This window comes from Poecilia reticulata, linkage group LG13, assembly GCF_000633615.1.
Source record: "Poecilia reticulata strain Guanapo linkage group LG13, Guppy_female_1.0+MT, whole genome shotgun sequence".
NCBI lineage: Eukaryota > Metazoa > Chordata > Actinopteri > Cyprinodontiformes > Poeciliidae > Poecilia > Poecilia reticulata.
The window spans coordinates 11,236,427-11,262,262 of NC_024343.1; the positions used below are offsets into that span (position 1 = coordinate 11,236,427).

The window sequence follows — 25,836 nt, forward strand, 5'->3', positions numbered from 1 at the left end:
CCGAGAGAATATCTGGCCTGAATCAAATATAAACTTCGAGCCCAGCACACAGGGGGAAATGTCAAGAGGAGAAACAGCAATGGAGGGATACGGTTACCTTTAAAAGCCCTTGTCCCTCCACCATATGGCAGACTTCTCAGCTAGGCTTGTAACCATGTTACACAGTCTGCACGCTGAAATTCACGTCTCAGGCTCCCAGAGCTGCAGTACATTGAATTTCATGCCTGCCCCAGCTCAGTCAACTATTTAAAACATTTTCCCCCTCAAGTAAGCTGGGCGCACACATTGTGCACATGGTTGCTCAGACCCTGTAATCTGGTGTTGCGCCAAAGAATTGCTTTAAGAAATATTCAACTTATAGATGTAGTATGTTTCTATAAATGCTTTCTACATAACAAAAAAAAAAACACTGACATACGTTCGTAAGCTGAGTCAGCACTTTGCGCTCTTGCAGAGATTTTCCTTGCAGCAAACAAACTTTGACAGCACTTATGATTCCTAACTGGCAGAGGAAAACAGCTTATGTTCCACTTATTCTGCATTTGACACCTTTGCATTCCTTCTGGCATACTGCGTGCACTGACCTTGAAGTTGCACTGGCTGATGGATATGTGAACACAGTGCTGTGGGCTTTATGTTATCTTTCTTTAATCATAATAAAAGTACAGTAATTTAGTGAAATCCTTGAGGTAATTCCTCAAGTTAGCGTCTGGCCGCTTGTTGCCAACCAAGGTGACCTTTTGAGGCAATCAGAAGTATTGTTCATTAATGTCCAGTGGGAGCACAAAGTTTGTGTGTGTATCTGTTTGGATTAAGAATCCACAGCTGACAGCACAGAGGTACAGTGTCACACAGGAAGCCCTTTAGGAATGTTCCTTCGAGCAGGGATGGGTTGTTGAGCCTCATTAGCGGAGCCCCCTCTCCCCGTGACCTGTCAGCCCACGTTAGGCACAGTTCAATGCAAAGCGGCAGATTCCTGCGGATCATTTCCGGCTTTTAGTGTCCGTCTGTCTCGCTGTGTGACACCTGGCCAGCAGTCTGTCTTGTTAACTCCCTTGTTCATCACCTTGCTGATATGTCTCAAAGTGTATTTGGCTTTCAACTAATCTGGTGCCTTCTCTGTGGTTACATCTGGGATTGATTTTCTGCCTGTTCTTTTATTTTCACACTCAAGCTGATTGTCCATTTTAAATGTTTCTTTCAACTTACATGGAATATAGTAGCAGTATTAACCAAAACTCTGAACAGGGATACCTGGCTCCATAGTGGGCTGCCAAACCTGGGATTTAATCTCTTCGCATGCGAGCAGACTCCCTGGCAAATAAACTCCAGTAGAATAATGTGTCTGATTTTGAAAGGATATAAACTTCACTAATAACAGTAGGCCTCTGCTTCCAGCAGCTATTGAAGGCGTTACTGAAAATAAGAATATTGCTTAAATATGGAAAAGCCATATTCTCTTCATATATGCTTCCAACCAGAGGAAGCATGAGTTTCTGTTGAGAAAATTACATTAACTAAAGCATGCGGTCTTGACCAATTATCAGCAGAGCACCTGATGTACGCTAATCAAAGAGTCCATGGGTTACTTTCACTGTGTTTTACAGGTTTTCTAAAACACAACATTTTACCTGAGTCTCTGTTATCAGTACTTTTTGTGCCAGAAGTAAAAGAAAAAACTGGGAAGATATTATTGATAATTACAGACCAATTGCCTTGCCAAGTGTATTGACTAAACTCTTGGAAGATATTCTAATAGGAAGACTTCAAGAGTGTATAACACACTTTGATATCATGCTTAAAAAGAGTTGTGTTATAATTGCTACAACTAAGGTGGATCCAAAGAAGAATGCTCCTTCTTTTTATTTATCAAGTTTTGAGTTTGGCGAACAAGATAATATGTTGGCTTGTAAATTTAGGATGTGTAGAGATGAGCTTAAAGTGTCCCTCTTTCGAAGGGACACCTCCTTTTACACGGCTCAGCTGTGGTTAAAGATATAATGGAAAAATGCAAATAGCCTCAGGATATTTGTAGAATCCTCCTCAGACTCCCAAGACGGAGATCTGCAAGTCAAATGTTTGTCATGAGCAGCATTTCAACTTTTTATGCTTTGATGAGGAACTTCATGTATAAATTTGTGGATGCTTGAACGTATCGAACAACTTCATAGTAACAACTCTGACAACTGCAGCATATAGCAATATTAGATATACCGCTAGCTTTTTTTAAATATTGGAATAATCGCTTGTGAGCTTTGTGTTCTTTGTGTTCTTTGTGTTCTTTTTTTTACTTGTTTTATTTATTTACTTTTCTAACTCGTCTGGACTAATTTTTGTCTCAAAATAAAGACTTCCTTTGCCACCATTAAGATCCACCTGCCTATTTTGGCACTCTGAAGAAGCCCAGTGTGGATAAAGGGGTCAGACTTCTACATCCTGTTTTATTCCATTCACAATTAACCCTCATGTGATTCTGTCTGTTTTTACTGCATGCTGAAGAAAGAGTTCAGGAAAGGGAAATATAAAACAGTCAACACTGTACAATGTTTAGCAGATCATTCTAGCCAACAATGGCATCAATCCAATCCAGTAGCAAACATGCCCTGTTTGGACTGCAGGGCCCACCAACTTGTTATTGATCTATTCTACCAGTAACAGTCTGACAAGTTTGCCATGGATATGCATTTGGCACTCTTTACTCTGGTACTAAATAAAATCCAGTACCAAGACCAAGGAATAATGTGCACAAATCACAGATAAAGCTGTAGAGAAGTTTAAAACTGTAAAACGGAGTACTGTCTAATCCGTCATTTGATCATTTCAATTATGAAATGGAGCTTAAAAAAACAACAAGAAAAACAAATAAATTAATTAGAAAAGCATCCAATAGGTTCACGGTAACTATGGAGGATCTGCAGACATTCACACTATGAGTGATGGAAAACCAAAACTCCACATCACCTTTCAGCACACCACCTGAAATATGGTGTAGGCAGCATTATGTTGTTGGATTTTGTTGATGGTAAAATGAATGGAACTCAATACAGAGAAACACTGGAAGGAGACATGTTGGAGGATTCAAGAAGGCTTCTGATTGGGGCAAAGCTTCATCTTCAAGCAGGACCCTAAACATGCAGTCAGAGCTACAATGAGATGGTTTACATGATGGGTCTTAAACATAAATTAACCTGCATTTAATAAACCTAAATCAAACTGCTGCATTAGTTCATTAGTATGCAATCAAATATTACTAATGAGACAATTATTTGACTGTTGAGTGACATGTTTTAGCAGCGACATGTCTAAACTTAGGAAGACACCAGCTCTTGAGGAGAGGGGTTTTAGAAAACTGACTTAGACCAAAGCATATTCATGTTTTGAATGACCCATATCAAAATGAAAATGTGATTGGCAGAGGTGAATGAGCCTCAATTATTAGATTTTGTAAAAAAAATGAAAACAATGTATCTTTTTTTCCCCTTACTCTTTAGAATTATGTACTACTTTGTGCGATTCTATCACATAAATACCAAATAAAATAAACTGGTTCTAATCTGACAACATCTAAAAAGGTTCAGAGTGAGTACTCCTTTCAGCTACTTTCATTTATATCCCTTGCTGCTTCAGTCATTGAGGCTCTTGTGTATTTTTATTTTTGTACTTAAAAGCTCAACAAAAACTGAATAAACACTCCTGGGGAATTTTTGTCAGCGCTTATGGCGAGAAAACATATTTCCAGTGTCTCATCAACAACCAAACATAACTACGCATCACCCTAAACATAGTTATTATGTCATTCACAGGCGATGGCAACGATGACTTTGGCTTCTTTCCAAGCAACGTGTTGGACAACGCATGTGGCTCCGATGGCGATCCTACACCTTCCTTAGCCCTGACAGACGAGCCGCTTTCTGACGATGAGTCCTCACCTCAGTCACTTCAACAAGCAAGCATCTTTTTTCCTCAAGGCAATTTAATCATTCCTCTGGACTTTGAGCTGAGAGAGTCAGCAGTTCCAGGTGCAAGTCTGGGTATCTGGAGCCGCAGGAAGGTGAATATAGGAGAACGCTTTGGACCATATGAGGGGGAGCACGCCCCATGTCTCCAAGACCCTATGCAGGGCTGGGAGGTAAGAACATGCATCTCTTTTGCTTTTGTTTGTCAGTTCAAATTTTAAGTAAGATACATTTATGAAGTGAAACAAGGATCTGTTCAGCAGTTGCAGGCCCCCAACTAATGTCCTGTCAATACTGTAAAGAATATTGTATAAAACAGTTTTTTTTCTTCCAACCACATGTAAATTTTTGATGCACAGGGTGCAAAGGCAGGAACAAACACCAGTGCTTCTTTTACTGAAAGAATCTAAAATCACAGGTATGATTTTCTGCGCCAGATCTTTTGCTTGCAAACTTTGCCAATCTCGTGTAAGTGCTCCACAGAAATATCTTTTAAAAAATCCAGAGCGACGTGGCTAGAACCTAAAACAAACAAAGAAGAAGTCTTGTTTATTTGGTTCTTATTTTATGTGTTTTTTTTTCCAAAGTCTGCATAGTATTCTGGCTTTGCAAATTCAAGCAGTCAAATAAAATGAAAAAAATCACTTGGATAGATTTCCTGAATCCAGGTTAAAGAAATTTGTACTTGTAATAGTGTGTTTTAAACTTTACTGCTAGTATAAACATGAACATTTCAGCCACATTCTTTTTCTGCGTTGGCAGTAGCTTGTTTCTGACAAAAAGGGGTTTTCCTTGGCCAGCATACAGTTGTAGCTTTCACATAGGTTCTCTTTTTATTTCCTCCCATGTCGTCATGTTCACATTTAGCCCAGTGACCACAAGGCTGTTGCAGTCGTTTGTTGCCCAGTGAGGTAATGTTAGCTCCGAAAGAAAGAGAGTTGAGGTTGTGCTCTTAGCTCAATTAAAATGAAAAGCCATAAAGCCCTCCTTCGTCCCGGTTAGGGACCCAGTGCGACTATTGCCAAATCACATATTGGTCAGCGGGCACAGAAAAAAAAAAAAAAAAAAAAAGAAGAAATCGAAGGCAGGGTCACCGGACAAGGTCAAAAGGTTAGACGCCGGCCCTGTCAGTGTCAAGCTTGCTTGGTTTTATGGAGTGGCGAGAGGGGGGCTGGCAGGACACCGGCCTCATTTACTCTCCCTGAATAGATCTTTCCTAATTTAGACGAGATGGGTTCACGTTCTGTGCTTTTTCACTTTGGAGATCATAAAGGATAGCTGTCCATGCAGAAGACAAAGTAAGAAGTCAAATGTTTCTTTGAGATGTTTCAACATAACCCCCCCTCCTTATTCTTGTTTTTAGCACACATGCAGTTCGAGTAATTTGTGAAGTGGTTTTAGCTTTGTAATAATAAATGTACCTCTTTTTATTCTTTGTGCGATTTATTCCATATTTATTTGCTGATAGATGTGGCATAATATGCAAATGTCTTTCGTAGCAGTATGCAGAAACTTTCTATTTTATTCAGTTTATATCAGATTTGTTATGTCCTTCTTTCCATATAGACTTATAACTGCTTGAACAAGTCCTTTAATTTTTTTTTCTCTGGGAAGAATAAGAAAAGGGGTTTCATGAATTTTAATCCTGTTGTAAATTACGTGAATCCTGAATAATAATATGTATTTAAAAGGCTTTGACATGCGTGCGTGCGTGCGTGCGTGCGTGCGTGTGTGCGTGCGTGTGTGTCCGTGTGTGAGTGAGGGTGTGTAGTGGGGGGCAGAGGGGGAAAGATGGAATCCTGGCGAGGCAGCACTGTATCACAGTGTTTAATTACCATCCTGACAGCAAGCAATAACTCTTTCCATTAAGTAAATAAGTTGTAAAGAATTTATGATGAAATGCCACATTATTCAGAATGGATATTCAGTGATGACATCCCTCTGCATTAAATATGGTAAATGCCATTAAGGCCCAGTGAACCACCCCCACCCTCTTTTCCCATGGCCGCCCCCGTAAGCACTCGCTCAGCCCCCGTCCCGCCTGCAGCACGTCAATATGCCAATAACCTTACGAAGGGTCTGTAAAAACAAAATTGATTTGGTAAATGTGAGTGAAGACAGATATGTTTGCTTTCATCATCAATTCTATGCGGGCGCAGCACGGTGATGTCACCAGCCTGGGAGCGATAAAGTGGCGCGCCCACCTGGAGCCTTTGATGTAGTGCCCCGTGCGGCCCGAGCCAGTGATGACAGACAAAGGGAAGTTTGTCACCATGGAGGCCACCGGTCCTCAGCGCCATCACCATAAATTTAGGAGCTTTATTCATAAAGGGGACGAGTGAGTTATGGCATCCGTGATGCTTTATGAATACAGGAATGGTGACTTATGGGAAAGATAGCTTCTGTAAATAAGGGGTGGAGAGGCAGCAGTGAGGGGTCTGTCAAGCTCTCCTGCACTGTCGTATGCAGAAATGAAGTGCTGAGCATGCCAAAGACTGCACACTGTGGAGTGAAAGTTGGCAAATGTTGTGCGTCTGTGTGGGCTTCTGGGCAACGACAAATACTATATATTACTTTATATATATATATATATATATATATATATATATATATATAATGTAAAAATTAAAGCAGGCTTGGCAAGTTTAAAGTTAAAGTTACAGTAGCCAGACCACCCTGTCAATGTTGTATTGCCACTATGAAGAAACTACCATCAATAGCTGCTTCCAGATACCTGATTAAACAGAAGTTTATTCATGCCTTCTGTGAGGAAGCTGTAGCTTGGTATCACTGAACCTTCAAACAGGACAACTGTATAATTTAAGGACAGCAGAAGTCATTAAAAAATTATGTCATGTTTTGTTCAAAGAGAGCCCTTGTAATGTTAGTTTTGCTGAGTTTAAAAGTGTTCATTTTGATTTGCGGATAGCAAACCTTCAAGTTTGAACATTTTGCCTATTGCAATGGCTTTCAGTGATATTAGTAAGTATAAAGATTACCCTACTAAATTTACCACATGTGTGAGCTGGAAAAACAGCAGCTTATAAATAATGACCAAAACACCTCATAAAAAATAAATGTCTGCTAATTTTCAGCTTTAAATCTCCATATCAAATATAGTTTGGTGATGACATTTGAGAACATCACATTTGGAAGATAATGACCCATTTTATGAAATGGCCTTGGCTTTGATTTAAATAACAACTTGAATGGATCAAAACTAGTATAAGTTACCTTTCTTTTTAAACGATAAAATAAGAATAAAAAAGAACCATAAACACAAATAATTGCTATTATCAGGGTTAGGACATGATGGCCTACACCACTTAGCATATTTGCATGTGTTTCTTCTTAGCCTTCTTTAAGTGATTCTTAATGCCTGGATTCCCACTAGTTCATATTCTACTGCCCCTTTCTCTTTCAGTCGTTGAGACACATTGAAATTCAAACTCCATTCGTGTCTATCCTCTTCTCAAGGAGCAGCAACAATAGGACGGGGAGTCTGAGCGCAGGAGAGAGCTATCCAGCACTGAATGAGTATCTGGGTTCACCCCAAACTTGCAACCCCATGGGATGGGTTTAGAAAGCTGGGTGCCTCCTGCTGTAAAAGGGCGATGGGTGGAGCAGGTTAGGCATATGAGAAGGGATGGGTTGGTGGGACAGGGGAGCGCCGGGTCTTTGTGCACCTCTTGAGTGAGAAGCAGAGGTTGAGGCGATAGTGCTGGCGGTAATGGTGGTGGGGAGGTGGTGAAGGAGATTAGCACTGATTGTGAATGGATGCAGAGGATTAGTCGGCTGGGCAGGGCCTATTATGGCTCTGGCTGTCTTCTCAACCTCCTAGTCTTGAGAGGATAGGAGGGTGGAAGGAGGTGCAGTGGCAGATGCTTGACCAAGAGGAGACTTATCTTTTCAGTCATCACTGACCAAAGTTTCCATTAATCAACATAAAAGTACAAATATTTCTAAATTTATACTAGTGACTTAAAAAAAAAAGTCTTGAGTTGGTATTAAAGTGAAACTTTGTGTGATAAAAGTATCCCCCAGATCGCGTTTTATCAGTTTAAGGTGTTCTAATGTATTTTACTGCTTTTGCCGTTGACACCGTCATCATACGCACTTGCAACAGCCTTCTATGCATGTGTGAGTGTGAGAGTGCTGAAGGTGGGCGTTTTGAGTGGGCGTACTTTTGTGCATGGATAAGCCGCTGTCCTGAATGAATGCAGATGTCTCTGGCTCGCTGTCCGCCTGTCCCCTGTACACTGATGGCCCGTCACCTCTCTCTGTCACTGGAAGAAAGAGCCACTCTCAGTCTCGGCCAAAAGCCCCCTCTCTAATCCTTCAGACCCCACTACCTCCCCGTTCACTGTCAGCATAGATGGCCCTGCCCACAGCAGCGCTTAGAAAGACAGGCAGTAGGGATGAACCTCTCTGTCACTCATGCAGTCTCTGAATGGACACACATCCTCACTTTTTCACACACGCAGACGGACATAGACTTTTCAGAAATTCAAAGTGGAAAAGTCTTGCATCTATAAAGACCTTGTGAATGCCTGTTGTCAAATGGGCTGTGGCACAGGAACACTGTGGGAACTCGTGAGAAGGGAACAAAGTGAGAGTCTATGGGTAATCATGAAGGAGCAGTTTATAATACACACTTTGTTGTCAATGGCACCAAATTAATCACAACACAGACAAATTAACTCAAATCTTGTTGAGTTGCACAGGGAACATTTGTTAATAACATCATCAATTCATTACATAACTATATATTTGAGCTCTTTGTCCGCAACGGTTGGTTGGTCTAATTCTGGACTTATTTCAACGATTTATTTAATATTTTCATCATCATTTGAGGAACATTTGTTTCACAGTTACCTTTTAAGACCAATCCAGGAAGAACTCACATTAAGCACAAGAGTTGGTGTTTATGAGGATTTAAAAAAAAAACAATATTACCAATCTTAGAAAATCTTTTAATTCATGTCCCATTTGAGAAGGTTTCTCCCCAGAATTTTAGTGAAACCACATAATCAGGGTGAATTAAGCTGTGCTGAGCTGATGTGGTCCAAAAACCTCTCTCAATTTTTATTTTGCTACACCATTTGCAGTTTTCCCTCAAAAGATAGTAGCTACTACTGTTAATAATATCACTGTTGTGCAGGAATGATAGGATCTTTCATCTGGACAAATTTGACTGAGTTGCTTCTCTACACGCTCATCTGATATCAATCAGTTCAGCTTCATTTCTCTTTGATGTAGACTTGAATCTAGGAGTTGTACTTTTTAACACACTATTGCATCTTTCTGATCAACTCTGTGACAATCATGTTTTGAAGAGTTTAGTCAGTAAAGACAAATCATCAACTCACTGCTTGTAAATGTATGTATTATATGTTTTAACCTGCTAAGCTGCCAAAACTGCCATGGTCTGTTAATTTTGCGCAGAAGAGTATACATCATCATCTTTATTAAAACTACTCCAGAAATGTCATCAGTCGTGTGTGTCTGCTTTTGTCGATGAGGAAGATGAGCTTCTGGTCCACTGAAGCTTGATTTTTGTGGATGGGAGTGATGCCCATTGAAAACCCCAAAGACAAAAGAAGCTGGGGGTCCATTGCCATGCCCCTCAGTTGACTGATAATCCCTTTCTTTGGGTTAATCTGTTGTTTGTTGGTGTTGTTTGAGGGTTGAGGCTGTCTGTCTGTTTGTGTGTGTAGAGGGGTAGTGACATCCTAATCTCATGTGAGATGAGGCATATACTAGAAGAGGCCCCATGTGAAGCTACTCCTGTAACTAAACTCCCACATTGATCAGAAACATTTCTAATTAAAGCACATTATAAAATAAATTAGAAATAACTTTTGGTTTCCTTCTTGCCTCATCCTCTGCCTTCTTTCCGTTCCCTTTTTTTCTCAACTCATTCAGTGTCTGGGATCTCAGCGGGAAGGGGAAGCTAGATTAACTAACTGAACAAAGTCAGAGTGAATTGCAGGAGGACAAAGGCAGGCATGAGTGGGGGCCATGCCAGTCGGAAGGTGAAGCCAGAAGCACAATACCAGGTGAAAAGGGCTATCCTCAGGGGTCTTACCAGGCAGGGCAAAGGTTATTGGCCCCATTAGATCTTAAATGAATGCAAGGAGTTGTTAGATGGAAAAAAAAAAGGGGGTCAAAGAAAGGTTTTCAAAATGGCATAAACTTTATGCCATATTTATTATGTATTGTCCAGGCACATAGTCCCAATTTATAGCAACATTAATTGTCTGTATTAACTTCAATTGTTATTAAAATGCTATATATAACAAATTTAACTTAGGATAACTTTTACTTTGTAATTTAGCGCCTTGAAATTTGGGCCTCCCTAAGTTTCAGGAACTTCGAGTTTCAGGAACTTCAATCTTCTATCAAACATTTTTACCAGTGTTGCACTGAGAAGTAGCTTATACAATGAGCACAGATGATGGCAGTTCCGCCAGGTGTTTGCTAATTGTTGCTGGCTAGTCTAACGGAGCCGAGTGGGACAGATGTGGGAGATAGCTGATCTGTGAGGGGGAAGCTTGGAAACTGCAGGTCCCAAGAGGAGCAGCACCTTGAAGGCAGCGCTAGGTCCACCAAGGCAGTTTGCTCAGCTGAATGGTTGCCACGGGATGACTGAAAAGATAATCCTCCAATGATTGAGGATTTGATCCTCAATCATTTGTTTGAGGATCAAATGATTCCTCAAACATGCATGAAATAATCAAAGGAACACTCCAGGTATGTTTTTCATGAGCAAATAACATTTTAACATGATGTAAAGCCCAAAAACATTGATTCCACATAATGCTTCCCCTTTAATTTTATGAAAGGAGGATGATTTGATCAGAGCTGCGTTGCTCAATAACCCAATGACACATGTCTAGACAGCTACAGATATAACAGAGTTTATATGCAGGTGCACTGACTCATCGTCAGGATATAAAAGCCACTGCCTCGTAACACACATTTACATCATTTTTCTGGAGCTGTTACAGCCCACTGAATACTCAGGAAGGGGAAGGAAGCCCCAAAGACACTGTCAAATCACTTATTTTAAAACTGTTTTTTTTCCCTTTTAGTGGCATTTCTAAAGAAGAAAGTGAAAGAAAAATTTTGAGAAAAAAAAGTCCCCTAGCTGCAATGTAATGACAGGCGTTTTAGATAATGGACGTATGGAGTCTTATTCACGTTATTTTGTTTAAGCTGTATTGTTTGGTTTCACGTACTTTTTAGTGATACAGATTGATGAAGTTCAGGTATGTTTCAGTCCTGAATGAAACTAGCAAGATTTCAGCAACTGGAGATTTAAGATGGAAAATACAGAGAGACAAGTAAGCCCTCTGTTCCTTGTTAACAAAATGGCAGAAAACTAAGATTTTCGTCAATAAATCCACCAAGAGGAAGCTGAAAAGGTCTGCTGATGCCATCTATCTACCGCCTTCCTTGACATTTGTTCTATATTACGTTGTACATGGGCTCACATTTTCCTCAAGTGATTTCTGACACACGGTAGAATTCATGCTAAAGTTTACGATGCTAAGCTAACCAGATCCTGCTGCAGCAAAACAAGTCTCAAACAATGACACATCCAGCTCTAAGCCATACTATTGGTGCAAGGTTCTTTGTGTTTCTTTGGTAGAGCAAACGTTTGCACACTTAATGCTTGTTTCTTTCTGGTTGTTTACAGACATGCACTTTCACACCTACAACCTACAACACTGCTGTAGGTGCTGTGGTAACATTTTAGGGTTTTGGGGTCTGGTCTCCAGGTGAACTAGCTTGGAGGGCCAGATGTCGGGATGTTAGCAGTTGCTTTGAATCTACTGACAGACTTTTTTCCACAAAGAGGTATGGCTGATTTCCAATTCTTCTGCAAACTCTTCAAATCCCTTACCAGACTTAAAAACTTTCCGGATCTCACCAGGGTGCTCACTCTCACAACAACAGTCAGGAGCACCTGACTATCTACCGCCTTCCTTGACATTTGTTCTATATTAAGTTGTACATGGGCTCACATTTTCCTCAAGCGATCTCTGACACACGGTAGAATTCATGCTCAATTTTACGATGCTAAGCTAACCAGATCCTGCTGCAGCAAAACAAGTCTCAAATAATGACACATCCAGCTCTAAGGGCCAATCTAAAGTTAGGTTTGAACAGGCCAAACCCCTTAAGAAATTAGAATAACAATGTTCAACCACGACCGTGTCTGTTCGTGAATTTAGCCATTTCAAGTGGGAATAAATGTGGAGGTATCCTGATGTATTTCTTACCAGAAATAAAATTTTTGAACCACATTTTAAGAAGAAAGGTCTTATCTTCTGTTTTAGTTGTCTGGTTATATTACTTGAATTGTGTGGTATTGCTGGAATTGAAATAAATATATGTTAGAATTACACACAGACTTTCATAGCATGTTCCAAGTTTTGACAGTGAAGTGAGCATGATGGTATTAAGCTACTGGACAGAAGTCTCAATAAGTAACAGAATGAGCTGGTAATCAAGTAAACAAGCAAATAGGAACATGGTTAAGGAACATGGAAAATAAATACATTTCTTCAATTCAAAATCAATCTTGCCTATTGAATTGGCATGTTTTCTCAATTTACAAAACACACACCTCTGTGGTGAACCACATTGATTTTGTTCACATAAGCACACAGCGGCACACTCAAGACTTTGCCCCCTGCACTCTGCTCACGCTGGAGTGAAAATGAGGGGACCCCTAAACGGCTTACAGGAAACCGAGGTGATGAATTCCGTGTGCTGGGCCAGAGAGCCCGGCTAATAGATACCTTATCTAGGGGGATTGATAGGGGAAGGGCCTTCTCTTTAAACACACTGTTGATTGTTTCCAAATGTCTTCCCAATGGGGCAGGTCAGAAAGCATAGAGAATGCCACTCGGGGCAGAGCTGATAGATTTTTATTGGTCCAGTTTGAGAAAACGAAGAGGGGAAAGGCCACTTTGTCCTGGCTTTGCTGCCCCTTTTCTGCTAGTGCTTAACTACCAGTCAGATCACGTTACCTAGGCAGTAAATCTGAGCAATGGTTAACACAAATAATCAAGAGCTAATATTACCGTACCAAACCACTTTTCTCTGTTTCTGTGATCAGAGTTGTGCAAAGAGGGACTGTCCTGTTAGCCTCGGGCAGATGTCCCCTCACACCATCATTCCTCTACTTGTAAAGTCTTAACCTCCATCATTGTGTCTAGTAGTGGGAATCTCTTTGCGTGGACCTTGTGTCACCTCGTTCTGGAGTAATATCTGTATTGTGTCTTTGAGGAGGAGTTCAAAGGGTAATGGGATGGTGTGGTCTGGCTTGAAAGCTTGTTACTGGGTTAAACGTCAGGAACACATGCCAGGCGATATTCATCATAGCAGCACAGTACCTCTTTCCCAGTTAAACTGAATTGCTGCTCCAATTAGACACGATCAGGTCCAAAACCAGAACTGGGAGCTTCCAGGTCTAAGGAGAGTGAAAGCAGAGGCCAAGATGGCAGTAATGAGGTCTTAACCTCAACTTCATTCTATGTCATAATGCTTTAATATGGGCCATATGATAGGCCGCTGTGCACTCATCTGGTATTGGAAAATCAATATGAGCTTTGCCTGCCTGTTTTCTAAAGGTAATGGCATAACACAGTGTGGAAAGTTAAATAGGCTATTGAAGAGAAATTGACTGGTAAAAAAAAGATCAAGCTAAATGTTTGATCTTATGCATAATTCTTCCAAATGGTAAGCATTAAATATTTTGACGCTTTCCCTTTCCAAAACTGTTATGAACAAAAATCGGGAAAAAAAAAACTTGAGAAGAATAATATAACATCTTTTAGTTGTACTCTATCAAAAGTACAATAGTACATTTTTAACAGTATTCAAAAGACATTTGTAAAATGTTAAATCAATTTTCTAAAAGATTTTATTAAGAAGGGCAATAATGAAAAGATGTATGTCAATTAAAAGTGTCAGATTTTGGGGCATTCTTGACAGTGAGATAAAAGAATAAATCTGTTTCTGCATATAAACAAATTTAACAATCATTATGATAAAGCTGTGCAACATTAAATAAACTGATATTTTGTTGAGTATGTTTTAAGTATTTATGTATGTTTGTGTATTTAAAAAAATGTCTAGTAGTCTTCTGCATTAAATAGCTGCTAATCTATTTACGTGAACATGGGCAAATATAAATTTTATTATTTCTGCTCCTTTTCATTCATGATCTCTTTTAGTTGTTACATTAATCATTCACACAAATTATTAAATAAATGAAAAGAAAAAAATGAAATGGAAATAGTTATGTTATAAATTACTTTTCGGATTAGTAGTAGTTTAGTTTTCCAAAACACAAAATGATTTTCCAGGATGCAGTACATAAAAATTTGATGGAGTTCAAACCACTGTAAATGTTTGTTGGTAAATGGGAGTTATATTTGTTGCAACCCTTGGCACAGGTAAAAAAATTTTTTTCCAAAAGTAGTCAGACAAAATACTACCACAAGATAAAAAACTAGATAAAAGAAGATTTCTGAATGAATTACTGACTGGATGATCAGCATTCAAGGCCCAAAAAGGTAAAAACTGTTGATGCTAATTAAAAGATATTTGGATAAAATGAATTGCCCAGGAAAAATAGGTAAAATTATCCGTTTTATCCATCTACAAAATTTAAGTTGTACCCATCTAAACGTTAATTTTAATAATATATAATTTTTAAAAATAATAATATTCTGAGAAACCTTCTGGTTTGAAGCAAATACAATTTTCAGTAATACATGCACACTTTCATTTATGATCTAATTATTTTTGTTACACCATATTTGATCATATTTCTAACCTAATAGTTTAACACGATTTTCATCTGAGCCCTGTGACTTTATAACTGTGCAATTAAAAGCAAGTTTTTTTGTTGTGCCCTGTTTAACACTAACTGCCCCTCAGTGAACAGAGTGTTTGAAGGTCATATTTTACATTAGTCTGGCTCTCATACTTAATGGGGTTAATTATGTTGGCAATAACCTCGGATCACATCCCAGTCAATAAGTGTTTTCTAATTGCTTTCAGGATGCATAATAATAACGTAGTCCATCAGTTTCTGTCACCACTTAATAACTGTGGGGAGTGTTAAATTATATGAAGGATAAACATGAATTATTTTTGAAAAATTACAGATTATGTTGCCTTGTTCATAGAGCACATATATATATATTTTTAATTTGTCAGCTTATGCACCAGTTTCTTTTTACCCATAAATGATGTAGAGAGAATTTAGTGGGGAATTTTACTGGACTAGTGTTAAGAAATAGCATGTCAGTGATGGCTTATGTTCTGGTCATAAGATTACATGTTGTCATTGTAGATAAGCATATATTATTTTGGTTGGATACCACATGGACCAGCCAAACATATTTGTCAGATTGTTTTCATGATCAGTGACTGGTCCAAACTTTAACTCTGCTGTTATCTTTCAGTGGAGGAGAGGGGCCAGATCTGGGTTGACTGTCATTTATTTTGATTGTTTGCGATATCAAAAATAAACAGCAGTGAGCAATCCACACAATCTGCTCTAAAATCTGGTATCTTTGCAAGAAAATAACATAAAAAATAAAGAAACATTAGTAAACTCAAACAACCAAGAACAACCCGCCACAGATGTATGAAATCTAGCTAACATAACTCACATTACCTGCAACACAACAACTAGCATAAGCTTGCTGTACATTTAAATACAATCTTAATTTCGGTTCATATAACATTACATTGTTAATGAGAAGACATATCCCTTCAAACATAGGTACAAATATATAACTTATGAAATGTGAATTAACCAAGAAAAATATTTTACATCTGGGCTGATGTTGTAGCAGGGCTTACCCCCTGCTAGCCCGGTGCTAGCCCCGCGCATCATCCTCCATGCGTCAGGCTACGTGACTGCGCTGCCTGAGGTGCGTTCAAGTGCAACAAGAAATACTCCCCGCTCACTTCAAACAGGTACTAATAAAAAGAAATAACTAATTTGCATAACAAATAATGACTGATTTGGTGGAATTTGAAGCTTAACTTAAAATAAGGTAACAAACCAGATACATTTATCAGAAAAGACCAATTTAAACGTTGCATTATCTCTTATAAAGAGGAACTAGTTGATGTTTACAAACTGGTTGATGCTTACAAACATTTAGGTTGTCGACAACTTGCTAAGGGACCTGAACCAAACATTGGTAGAGTATATGGACAGCCTGTATGTACAATGTTAACTATGTGTGAAGAAGAGGAAATCTACAATAAGTACAAAGTTTGGACCAAATTCTTGATTTTTTTAAAATCACTGAAAGTATTTGTTATGAATTTGATGTATTTTAAGAAAGTATGTATTTTATGAAATGGACACATGCTTCTTACCAAATCTGTGTATACATGGCAACATATTCTCTATTTGGAATATCCAGATTATGCATGGTGTTTTCTTTCTTAGTACTGTCAGAATAGAAGTACTTTTAATTCCAATCATAGGATTGACTTGGAAAAGAAGACTTTGGCAATGGGGAGGGCAGACCAAAACAAAGCACGGAAAACGAGACAACCAAATAGGGTAAAAACAAGACTGTTAGAAGGTAAGAGCAGAAAAACGCCAAAAATTAGACTGAAGAGTAAAGAGTAGGACAATCAAAATTAATGAAAAAGAGAGGAAAATAGGTGAAATGAAGAGAGGGGAAAAGGTGTTCTTTTTCTGAGAGACAGATCTCTCGATGGAGAGTTCCCAAGTGTCCCGCAGGAAACGCTAATAGGATTTTCAAGGCTGCAGCAGGTAGTCTGTGAGGGAACTTTGTTCATGTGAGCTTACAGATGAGGGTTGACACAGACACGGCACTCTGGGAGTTGGTCGCTCCCTCCTCATCTGCCTGCAATGTCAGCACCAATCCGTCACAAGGGATTTCTCCCTATGAAACCTAGTGGCCATTTCTGACATCTCCAAGTTACTAATTGTTGTCTCTAGCCCTGTGAAGTCCTAACGAGTTAGTGTCTTCAAACGTATTGAGAAAAACTTCCAGAATCAGTTTTTTTCTGGGCTGGATTAGAATCTGTCAACAAGTGTGGAAAGGGGAGGATCCCAAGGAAGAATCTTACAGCATTTTTTTCTCCTTCAATTCTTCCTTTTCACCAGACCAGAATATTGCAGCTTCCATTCGCTCAAAACCACTTTATGACATGCATTGTAACGTCTTTAGAGCACTGGGCAGCTTTGACTGGGCCATGCCATGCTTCTCTCTGCTCATAGTGACAGTGGGACCTGGTCCAAGTGCCACCCAGGACACAGAGCCATAAATCATCCGGCTGGCACCATGCTCCATTTCCTCAACAGCTACTAGTTCCTGTAGGGGACAAAAAGGCTTTTGTGGGCTTTAGAGAACAAAAACATTGCCTCTTTTTGTTAGCTCTGAAGTTCATAAGTGACGGTAAGAAAGGGTGTTAAATAAAGGAGTTACCATGCATATTTGAACCTTATCGAAGAAGTTTAATAAGGCTATGACTAAGCCACTACTGACTAAATGTAAACACCTGTTAAACAGAGGACACAATCAAATCAGTCACTGTTTATGTGCCATAAGTCGCCATGGCAACTTGCAGCTGAAATTATTTTATGAAAATAAAGTCATGAAATCTGAGTTCCTGTCGGAGCCTGAAACCGCAATTTCAAAAGTGTTAATATAAAGACGCCAGAATACTAGAGCTGCTGTGGCCTTATCCGAAGGTGGCCTCCTTCCCTCCCTCCCTCCCTCCCTCTTTTCCCCACATTCCTTCTTTTCCACCAGTCTCCGTCCTCCCAGAGTGTTTGGATGGCTCCACCTCACTGTCAGACTGTGAGGGACGGCTGTTTTCCTTGCAGGCCAAGATCAAGACAGGAGATGGTCCCCAGGGGGCCCGAGGATGTGAAGCCTCTGACACGTCCCGTAAATCTAGGGCGTCCCATCTCCACTGCTCGATCTGTGTGCAGCAATGAGAACACCAATGAGGCGTGAGGATGAACATTCCTCGGACTGTTCGCACACACACGCATGCACACACTCATACGTCTCTAGATTTTGCTGGAAGAATAACACTTTGCTCCCTCTCATTTTTTTGACTTCAACCTAACTGTCCACATCAGCAAAAATTGTGTCTTTCCACTCTTAAGTATTCAAATTCAGTCATTTTAACCATGACAGTTTTGAGAAGGCTATTAGAGTGAAACCTTGTGTTTTTGTTAGACGATGAAGATTAAGCATGTTGTTTTAGAGTTTTTCGCAAACACTTTCAGCCTGCCAATACCTGATTACTTAGTCCAAAAATTGTGATCATTCATGGTTTTTCTTTGCTTTATTGTAGTTACATTTTGGAAAATACAGCAATTTCTCACTTACAGTGCCCTGCAAAAGTATTTACACCCCATATACCACTGTGAACAACTGGATTTTATGGGATTTTCTATGACTAACATAAAAAGAAATTTTGGAAGTGGATTTGCATTTTGGCCCCTTTATCCTGATACTCATTTCAACTAACTGCCAGTAATTTAAGTTCAGTACATAGCTGTAGTGCAAAGGTTTTCTGAGTATTAGTGAACAAACATTTTCATAAAGCCCAACAAACACATTATACAAGCCAAGAATAAAGTTCCTTATGGCTTGACTGCAAACCTACCTGGACATGGCCGTCCAACTAAAGTAAAAGGCCAGGCAAAAAGAGCATTAATCAGGATCTGCTAAAAGGCCTAAGGTAAGGCAACAGGAGCTAGAAAGGAAAAGGCCAGGTGGGAGAATCTGATGACAGGACAAAGATTAGTTATGAACTTCACAGATCTGATGTTACTGGAAGAGGGGCAAGAAAAATGCCAATGTCAAAATAAGTGACTTTTGCAGTTTTCCACCATGGAAAGGAACCAGTCAAGTTCGGGGCAGAGCCAATGTGTAGAGGAAGGTGGTCTGGTCACATAAGAACAACACTGACCTTCTTACTGTATATAGTGGTGGCTGTAAAACAAATGAACAAACCACCTCTGCTGTAAAACATGGCAGTGGCAAGATCATGCTTCGGGGATACTTTTCTTTAGCTTGTTTCAACTAATATTAACATGGATGAAGTTAAATAGAGGGTACTCCTTGAAGAAAACCTATTAGAGGTGGGCAGAGGTTCACTTTCCAGAAGGACAATGGGATGGTCAAGTCAAAGTCCAGATGTACGTATCAATGAGAATCTTAAAAATCCATGCTCAGTGTGACATAGGCAGTTTTTTATAGGGCTCAACAGGGGGCCCTGCTCCACGGGGGCGAGAACTGGTCCTAGCCCCTGTTATGGGCCCTTAACTGAAGAGATTATGCAGCATCAAATTTTTATGGTGATACAGGTTGGCAATGAAACTGTAGCTAATTGGTCTCTTGCACTAATAAAATTTTAACCTTCACATTTTTACTATAACAATGAACACTGCCAGCTTTAGTTTTATTGAGATAAAATCGGTTTTCATTTGCTAGATTAGGCATCTGTAGCCTGCAACTCTGTAGCCGCTAGTAGCTCTTCTGCGCCGTGACTCGCTTGATTAATTAAATGTTGCCATGTTTTTTGTTTCATTGTTTTGTTCTGTGCCTCAATAAAAAAATTTAAAAAAATTACTGCCTCCACTGGTAAATTTGGTCTACAACTTTCACTGTATTCTGCAAGAATGGGAACGATTTAAGGGTCGTACAAAGCTTCCAGACGCTGATGGAGCCATAGGGTTTGTGTAACGTAGTGGTGTGTCTCTGTTTATCTGACCTCATTGGAATAAGTCAGTTTTTATAGAGATACATTACACTAATACAAGAGACAGAGAAAAAAATTTAGATTATAGAGATGCGTTGAAAACTCTGACCTACAAACATGTAAGCAGCAGATATGCTGGGCCATGGCCAGCCCATGTCGCCCCTCTTCCCCTCATCCATGTTACCCACGTTGGCCAGATTTTTCACCCAAATGGAAATGTGGCCTGTCACTTTCACGCAACCTCCAACTGCTCCGTCTGTCTAATCCGTCATAGCGCGCCAGCAGCCGCACAAATAGGCCTGCCACTCTCACTGTCATCTGAGTAACGGATGTTCTGTCGTTACCGCTGGGTGGGACCAAGCACAACTCAGGTCCACTCCTCCTCAATTTTTTTTTTTTCGCCTCCATCCTTTCCTCCTCCTCTCTCCTCCAGTAGCTTCATCCCCAGTCATGATTTTGAACCTCTAGGAGTTTAAGTTCCCTTTGAGAACACAGGCATGTGTATTTACTCCTCTGCACAATGAATGCTCCCTCTGATCTCCCATCAAGACTCAAAAGCAATGGTATAATAGGAGCAGGGGTGGGATGAAATAAATTGTGTCCTGGACTGGTAACCTAACAGCCATCATAAATAATGTAGACCTATTTGAAGGGGAAGATGGGGCATTAGAAGCTATTTACACTGCAGGAGCCATGCTATCGATCAGCATGGGACGTCCCATAGATAAGAATGGGGTGATGTCACGGTTATTTATACTGATTCCTGATGGTAAGGCTACAAAGGGAATTTTGGGGTGACAGGATCATCAGTTTTTGGGGCGTGGGGGATGTGATGTATTTGGTCATCAAACGTACAATGAGTGAGAGAGGTGTATGCCTCCGACACTCACATAACCTCACACATCTGCACCTATCGTCTCATAGAGAGGGTCACACGAACATTTTACTTTTAAAGATAAATGCCGCAGCTATGATTTGGTGCTGCACAGAGCAGTAAGAAGAAAAGAGCTCACACTTGATTCTGCTTGTATCCTTCCTCCTCGTGTGGCAGCATGCTCCGTATATAAAGAGAGAGTGCTATAAAACACTGGTTTTCCACTGGTGTGCCACGAAGTGAGCCAAAGGGCATATTCAATAAGAGTCTGAGACAGAATTACCATTCAGGGATCACTGGTCAGGTCAGATGAGTACAAGAGGCACGCTTGTATCGGGATGAAAATTTAGGAAGTGCCAGACATGGAGACTGGCTATGATGTGCCTTGGGAAACCATATATATTGCAACAAATAAGTGGGAGACGAGCTGAAAAAGAACCGCAAGTAGCTAACGCTCACATGTTAGAGATGTTTGGAGGTTAAAAGTGTGATATTTCAATAGTTAAAAGGATCCTATGGGTTTCATAAAGTGATATTCTGAAACGTTATTACTAGTAATACTTCACGTATCTGTATTAGACGGATATCAGATATGAGTTTGTAGAAAAGTGAAGAAATCCTTATAGTGTTGGAAGGCTATCAGCTAGTTAGTCGAACCTGCTGTTTTAAATAAATGTTTGCCATTTAACTACAACAGTTCATATATACGGGACACAACACCAAAGAGGATATTAATACTACTTGTTTTAAGGAGACAGTCTTTTTTTTGCCGTTATTCAACATACCACTGATAGTAAACTGTTGAATTTTGAGGCAGTGAAGATAAATACAACCAGCAGCCTCTATCAGTGTAACAGGTGTAGCTGCACAAATGTAGTGACGCTAATCAGTGCATGTTTACCTGTAGTTTTCTTTACTTTAGATGAGTCTTTTCTCTTTAGTTGTCTATTCATGTAGGCTGTATCTTTTAGTCATTCTTTGTGTTTAGTTATTCTTTGTTAGGGTTAGATTTATGTTTTTGCAGCTTCCCTGTTGTGGTGTTTATTTCACCTTCCTCCCAGGTGCCATGTCGCTCTCTCTTTCCGTCTCTCTTTCTGTCTGTCTCTGTCTCTCCCTCAGCCTGCCTTCTGCTCTACTGTTACAGCTGCACCCAGTTAGTAATCAGCCCCAATTCATTGTTCCAGCAATCACACTCCCAGTCCCTGTTGGTCTCCTCCTCTCGCTCTCTGTGGTCTGCTTGTTCTTTGTAAGTTATTGTCGTATAAATTTTGACTGATACTTATGGTTTCCAACCATAGATAAACCTTTAGCTTTTTGAGTCTTGGCTTTAGGCAAATAATACTAATTCACATTGTACAGTGATCCACCTCATGCTCTACATAAACTCATTTTCAGTAAATTCAAATTAGAGCATGCGTTCCGATGAGGATCATTTGTCAGATTAAAAGTACCATTGAAAAAAAATAAACATACTTTTATGTTTTCTCTCTAGGAAAGGTGTTTTTTTATTGGTTTGCTGTAATATTTAAATTCTACATTTCTTGTTTTTAATTATCTGTGAGTGAAAATTTCTCATAATCATCAGAAATAAAAGCTATTCAACATCCATCTGTGCCTAGTTATTCTGTATAATGTGTTTCACATAGAGATAAAGTTTCTGAAGTAGATTGGCTTTTCAATAATCTAATTTATTGATTTGGTATGTTTATTGATTACAGTTGAAATATTATACACCTTGAGTTTTACTAATTTTTTTTAACAATCTAACATTAAATCAGACTGAAGTTTTTCCTTTTTCTTTTATATTAAGTTGTTCGGTTATTTATTTATTTTTTTGAAAGACACAGAAAGTGGTTGAAAGCTAATTTTGCTAAGCAGATCAGCCGTAATGTTCTTATGCAGCATATTAACACCTTTTGTGTTGGGTCCACAGTCATTTGCATTTTAACAAAAAAAAAAAAAGGGACCTGGATGGACTTCAAACACAAAGACTCACGTGCTCGAACAGACACAACTCAGTGATTGATAAGCTTATAAAAGCGTTGTCAATCTGACAAAGAAAAACTGTCCAGTGTTTGGTAGATGTGGAAACAGGAGTAAAGGATGTGGGGGGACAAAAGCTGGAACGACTCCAGTTTTTTTTTTTTTTTTGTAGCTGTCGTGGGAGCATGAACATTGTCGGGATTATTAGTCCAGAACTTCTGGCATCTATCCAGGCATTGGACTGTGCCTTTGCTGGGGGGATTTACCAGCAGGGTTTTAGCCCCATCACATGCACGCCCGCACAAACCACCGTGTCCATTAACCACCAACACTTGTCTCCTCAGTTCCTCCAAACAAGAAAGACTGCACAACAACAACAAGATGTGTGGAGCCCAAAGTCCTGCCCGGCCCTGATAACAAGTCTCGGCTTTATAAAAATAAGTAAACACATGTGGCCGTTTGATGTCGGGCTTATCTCTGTTAACTTGAAATTCTCTAAGAGGTTCCGTTTTTTTTCAAGCGAGATCAAATTCAGTAATTAATCAGCTCACTTTTTTTGTGTGAATTTCTATTAGTAAGAAAAACTTTTGGTTAACATAAAAAGAACACAACTGTGTCGGTGCATGAGTGAAGTTGTAGACTTGCTCCTTTCATGTCGTTAATGAGAAAGTGGCTGCAAAGACTTGAAAAGTTCTTGTTTCACACCAAAAACACTGAAGTTTTGTATCCACGAGTTTATTTGTGGGGCATTAATAGAAAATAACACACTGATCGATTGATATCTATCTGTATGCTAATACTAAACATATTATTCATGCACTTGTAGGAAAACAAATCTCTAGATTCCTCCACAATTTCAAAGTCTGCCTCGTGTCTTTTACGATCTTTGCTTTATTCCAGGATTTTGTTGTTTTAACTCAGTCGACTTTTCTGTGAATTCTAATAAGCTTTCTTTTTCATGTAGAGGAAAAGCATCTCAAGGCATAATCCTACCACCACCCTGCTTTGCTGTGTCAATACTGGTGATTTTTTTAGTTTATTTTACATAAACTTAAGAAAAATATTGGTGCTACTTTATGACTTCCACGTATGCTATTGTGCATATACCTCTGTATTCTTTCAGGGACACAGAAGATAGATCTTAGGCATTTTCCCTAGTAAACTGGTAATAATGATAAGTAAATAAAACTTGATTAATTTGAACAACAGAACGATCCCAGCACAGATTATTAACAGCACAGCTGTAAGAGCAAAGCTGGAGTTTGTAACCATGGAAAGTGCACCTCCTTTACAGAGAAGGAGTGTTCATGGTTTGTTCAAAACAAACAAGGAGGGTCAAAAATGGGTCACCACAGTCCATGAACTCCAGGATGCAAGTGGTGGCAAGCAGCAAACGAACAGCAAGATAGAGACAAGTGTGTCGTAACACAGTGTTATAGAAATGCTTTGCGACTTTCCGAATTTGTTTTGACTTATTCACACATGTTGCTCTCATGAAGTGACTGTGCTAGAGAGGTTCTGTTAAACGCTTTTTTAAGAAAACCCGCCGCAAAGGTCATGTATCCAGGAGCATTGTTTTGACCTCTCACCCGTGACCGTTCTGCGAGTCCAGACACCAAGGGAGAGGTGTAACAATGGCAACAATAGCGTTAGGCCAGGGATGGGGTGGGTGGGATATATTCTGTAAACCTGAGAGTGTTTTAATGACAGATTTTACTCTGTCCGTCTCAAAGTCTTTCTATGTTTGCTGCAATGCAGAGCCTAAAGAAGCAGTTTGAGAAACGGGTAACTCTGCCTGTTCATCCCAACATAGACGAAGCAAAGACATCCTAGTACTTTATCTCAGCTCACATGGGCTGAGAAGAAAAGAAGGAAGTTGGGGTTTTGTCTCTCACCCCTCTTTTGTGAAAGCAACCCTGTGTAATAAATCTGCATCTGGTAAATAGCCCATGAATAAAGGAAGATTTTATCCTCAGTGGCAAATGGAAGATTTAGTAGGCTGCGGCAGCATCGCCCCCTCTTCTGAACAAGTAAAAATTGGTCACTCAGTGAGCCTTAAGAGGTATAAAAAGCCTGCGGTAGTTCATTAAATCTTCGGCATGAAGATGGGACCGCTGTGTCTGTGATTTACCACAGTCAGGTGCAGAGATCGGCAGCAGCGGCACTTAGCCCCACCTCTCATTCTCTGTCTGCCCCAATGAGGAAACAGCTGAGCTTGGCTTGCTATTTATTGGCGCCGTATCGGCACTTGGAGAACCGAGGGAAAGGAAGACTAGTTCATTTTCTTTATTTTTAGTTATAGTTGCGTTTTTGTTATGGAGTCTGAATAGGAGAAAGAACTGAACTCTTTGTCCATAATATGTTTCTCACTTTCATATAGTTATGGTATTGAAAAGCATGCCACTTGTTTCCCTGACAGTTCATACATTTCCTTTTCACCCAAAGCTTTATATAATTTCTGGTAATAATGCTTAAAAATACTTTCTCCTGAATGTTTTCCTTTTTTAAAGTTATACAGAGGCATCTCAGGAAGTTATAGTACCATTGAAAAATGTATTTATTTCAGTAAGGTCTCTTGACTGTTGAAAAACAGTCAAATGTATAAAAGATTAAAGATATTTCATTTTATGGAAATGATAAAAACTTTTTTTTTTTATCAAATAAATGACATGCTTCGCTCTACATTAACATAGGAATGACCATGAGCTTGAAAGTTTCAGGCACCCTGAGCCTGGCTGTTCACATAATTCAAGCAAACGCATAGAAAGTTGAGTGGAAGAAAAAGTGGCCAAGTAAATGTGTACAAAATCTTGTTTACCCTCACTTACTCTCAGGATATATGAGCACAAGTGACTAGAAGGAGTTTTCTGAATAGAGTTGCCTTAGATATTAGGTTAAAAGCCCAGGTAAAGCCAAGATCAGAGCTCCAAGCACATCCAAAGAGGCTATTTGAGTTGGTTTGAGTATCTGATCAGACCGTCACTGGTACCTTGCTTTGGAGGTTTTTCTAGACATGTGTCACTAGGAGGAGACCCTGCACCAGGTGCATAGCTCAGTTATCCATCCCTGCTAATCTGGAAACACCTCGACGGGCTTTTAATGAGCTGGAGCCTGTGGCTAAGGTGGGAACATTGTGGTTTCCCTGCTGGGTCTATCGCCTTTGCAATTTAATTTTTTAGGTAAAGAGAAAAGGATGATTGGAATGAGGAAATTGGTTCTAATATA

At 39.6% G+C, this 25,836-nt stretch overlaps 1 protein-coding gene across 13 annotated transcripts in view; it reads left to right on the forward strand.

Annotated features, from left to right (window-relative positions):
- mecom (MDS1 and EVI1 complex locus) overlaps positions 1–25,836 on the forward strand; it is a 162,900-nt gene that overhangs the window by 56,175 nt on the left and 80,889 nt on the right. For all 13 annotated transcript variants that reach the window (XM_008425368.2, XM_017308041.1, XM_008425356.2 and 10 more), the window contains exon 2: positions 3,804–4,129. In XM_008425368.2, coding sequence (XP_008423590.1) covers positions 3,804–4,129 — 326 coding nt within the window. The remainder of the gene's footprint in view (positions 1–3,803; positions 4,130–25,836) is intronic.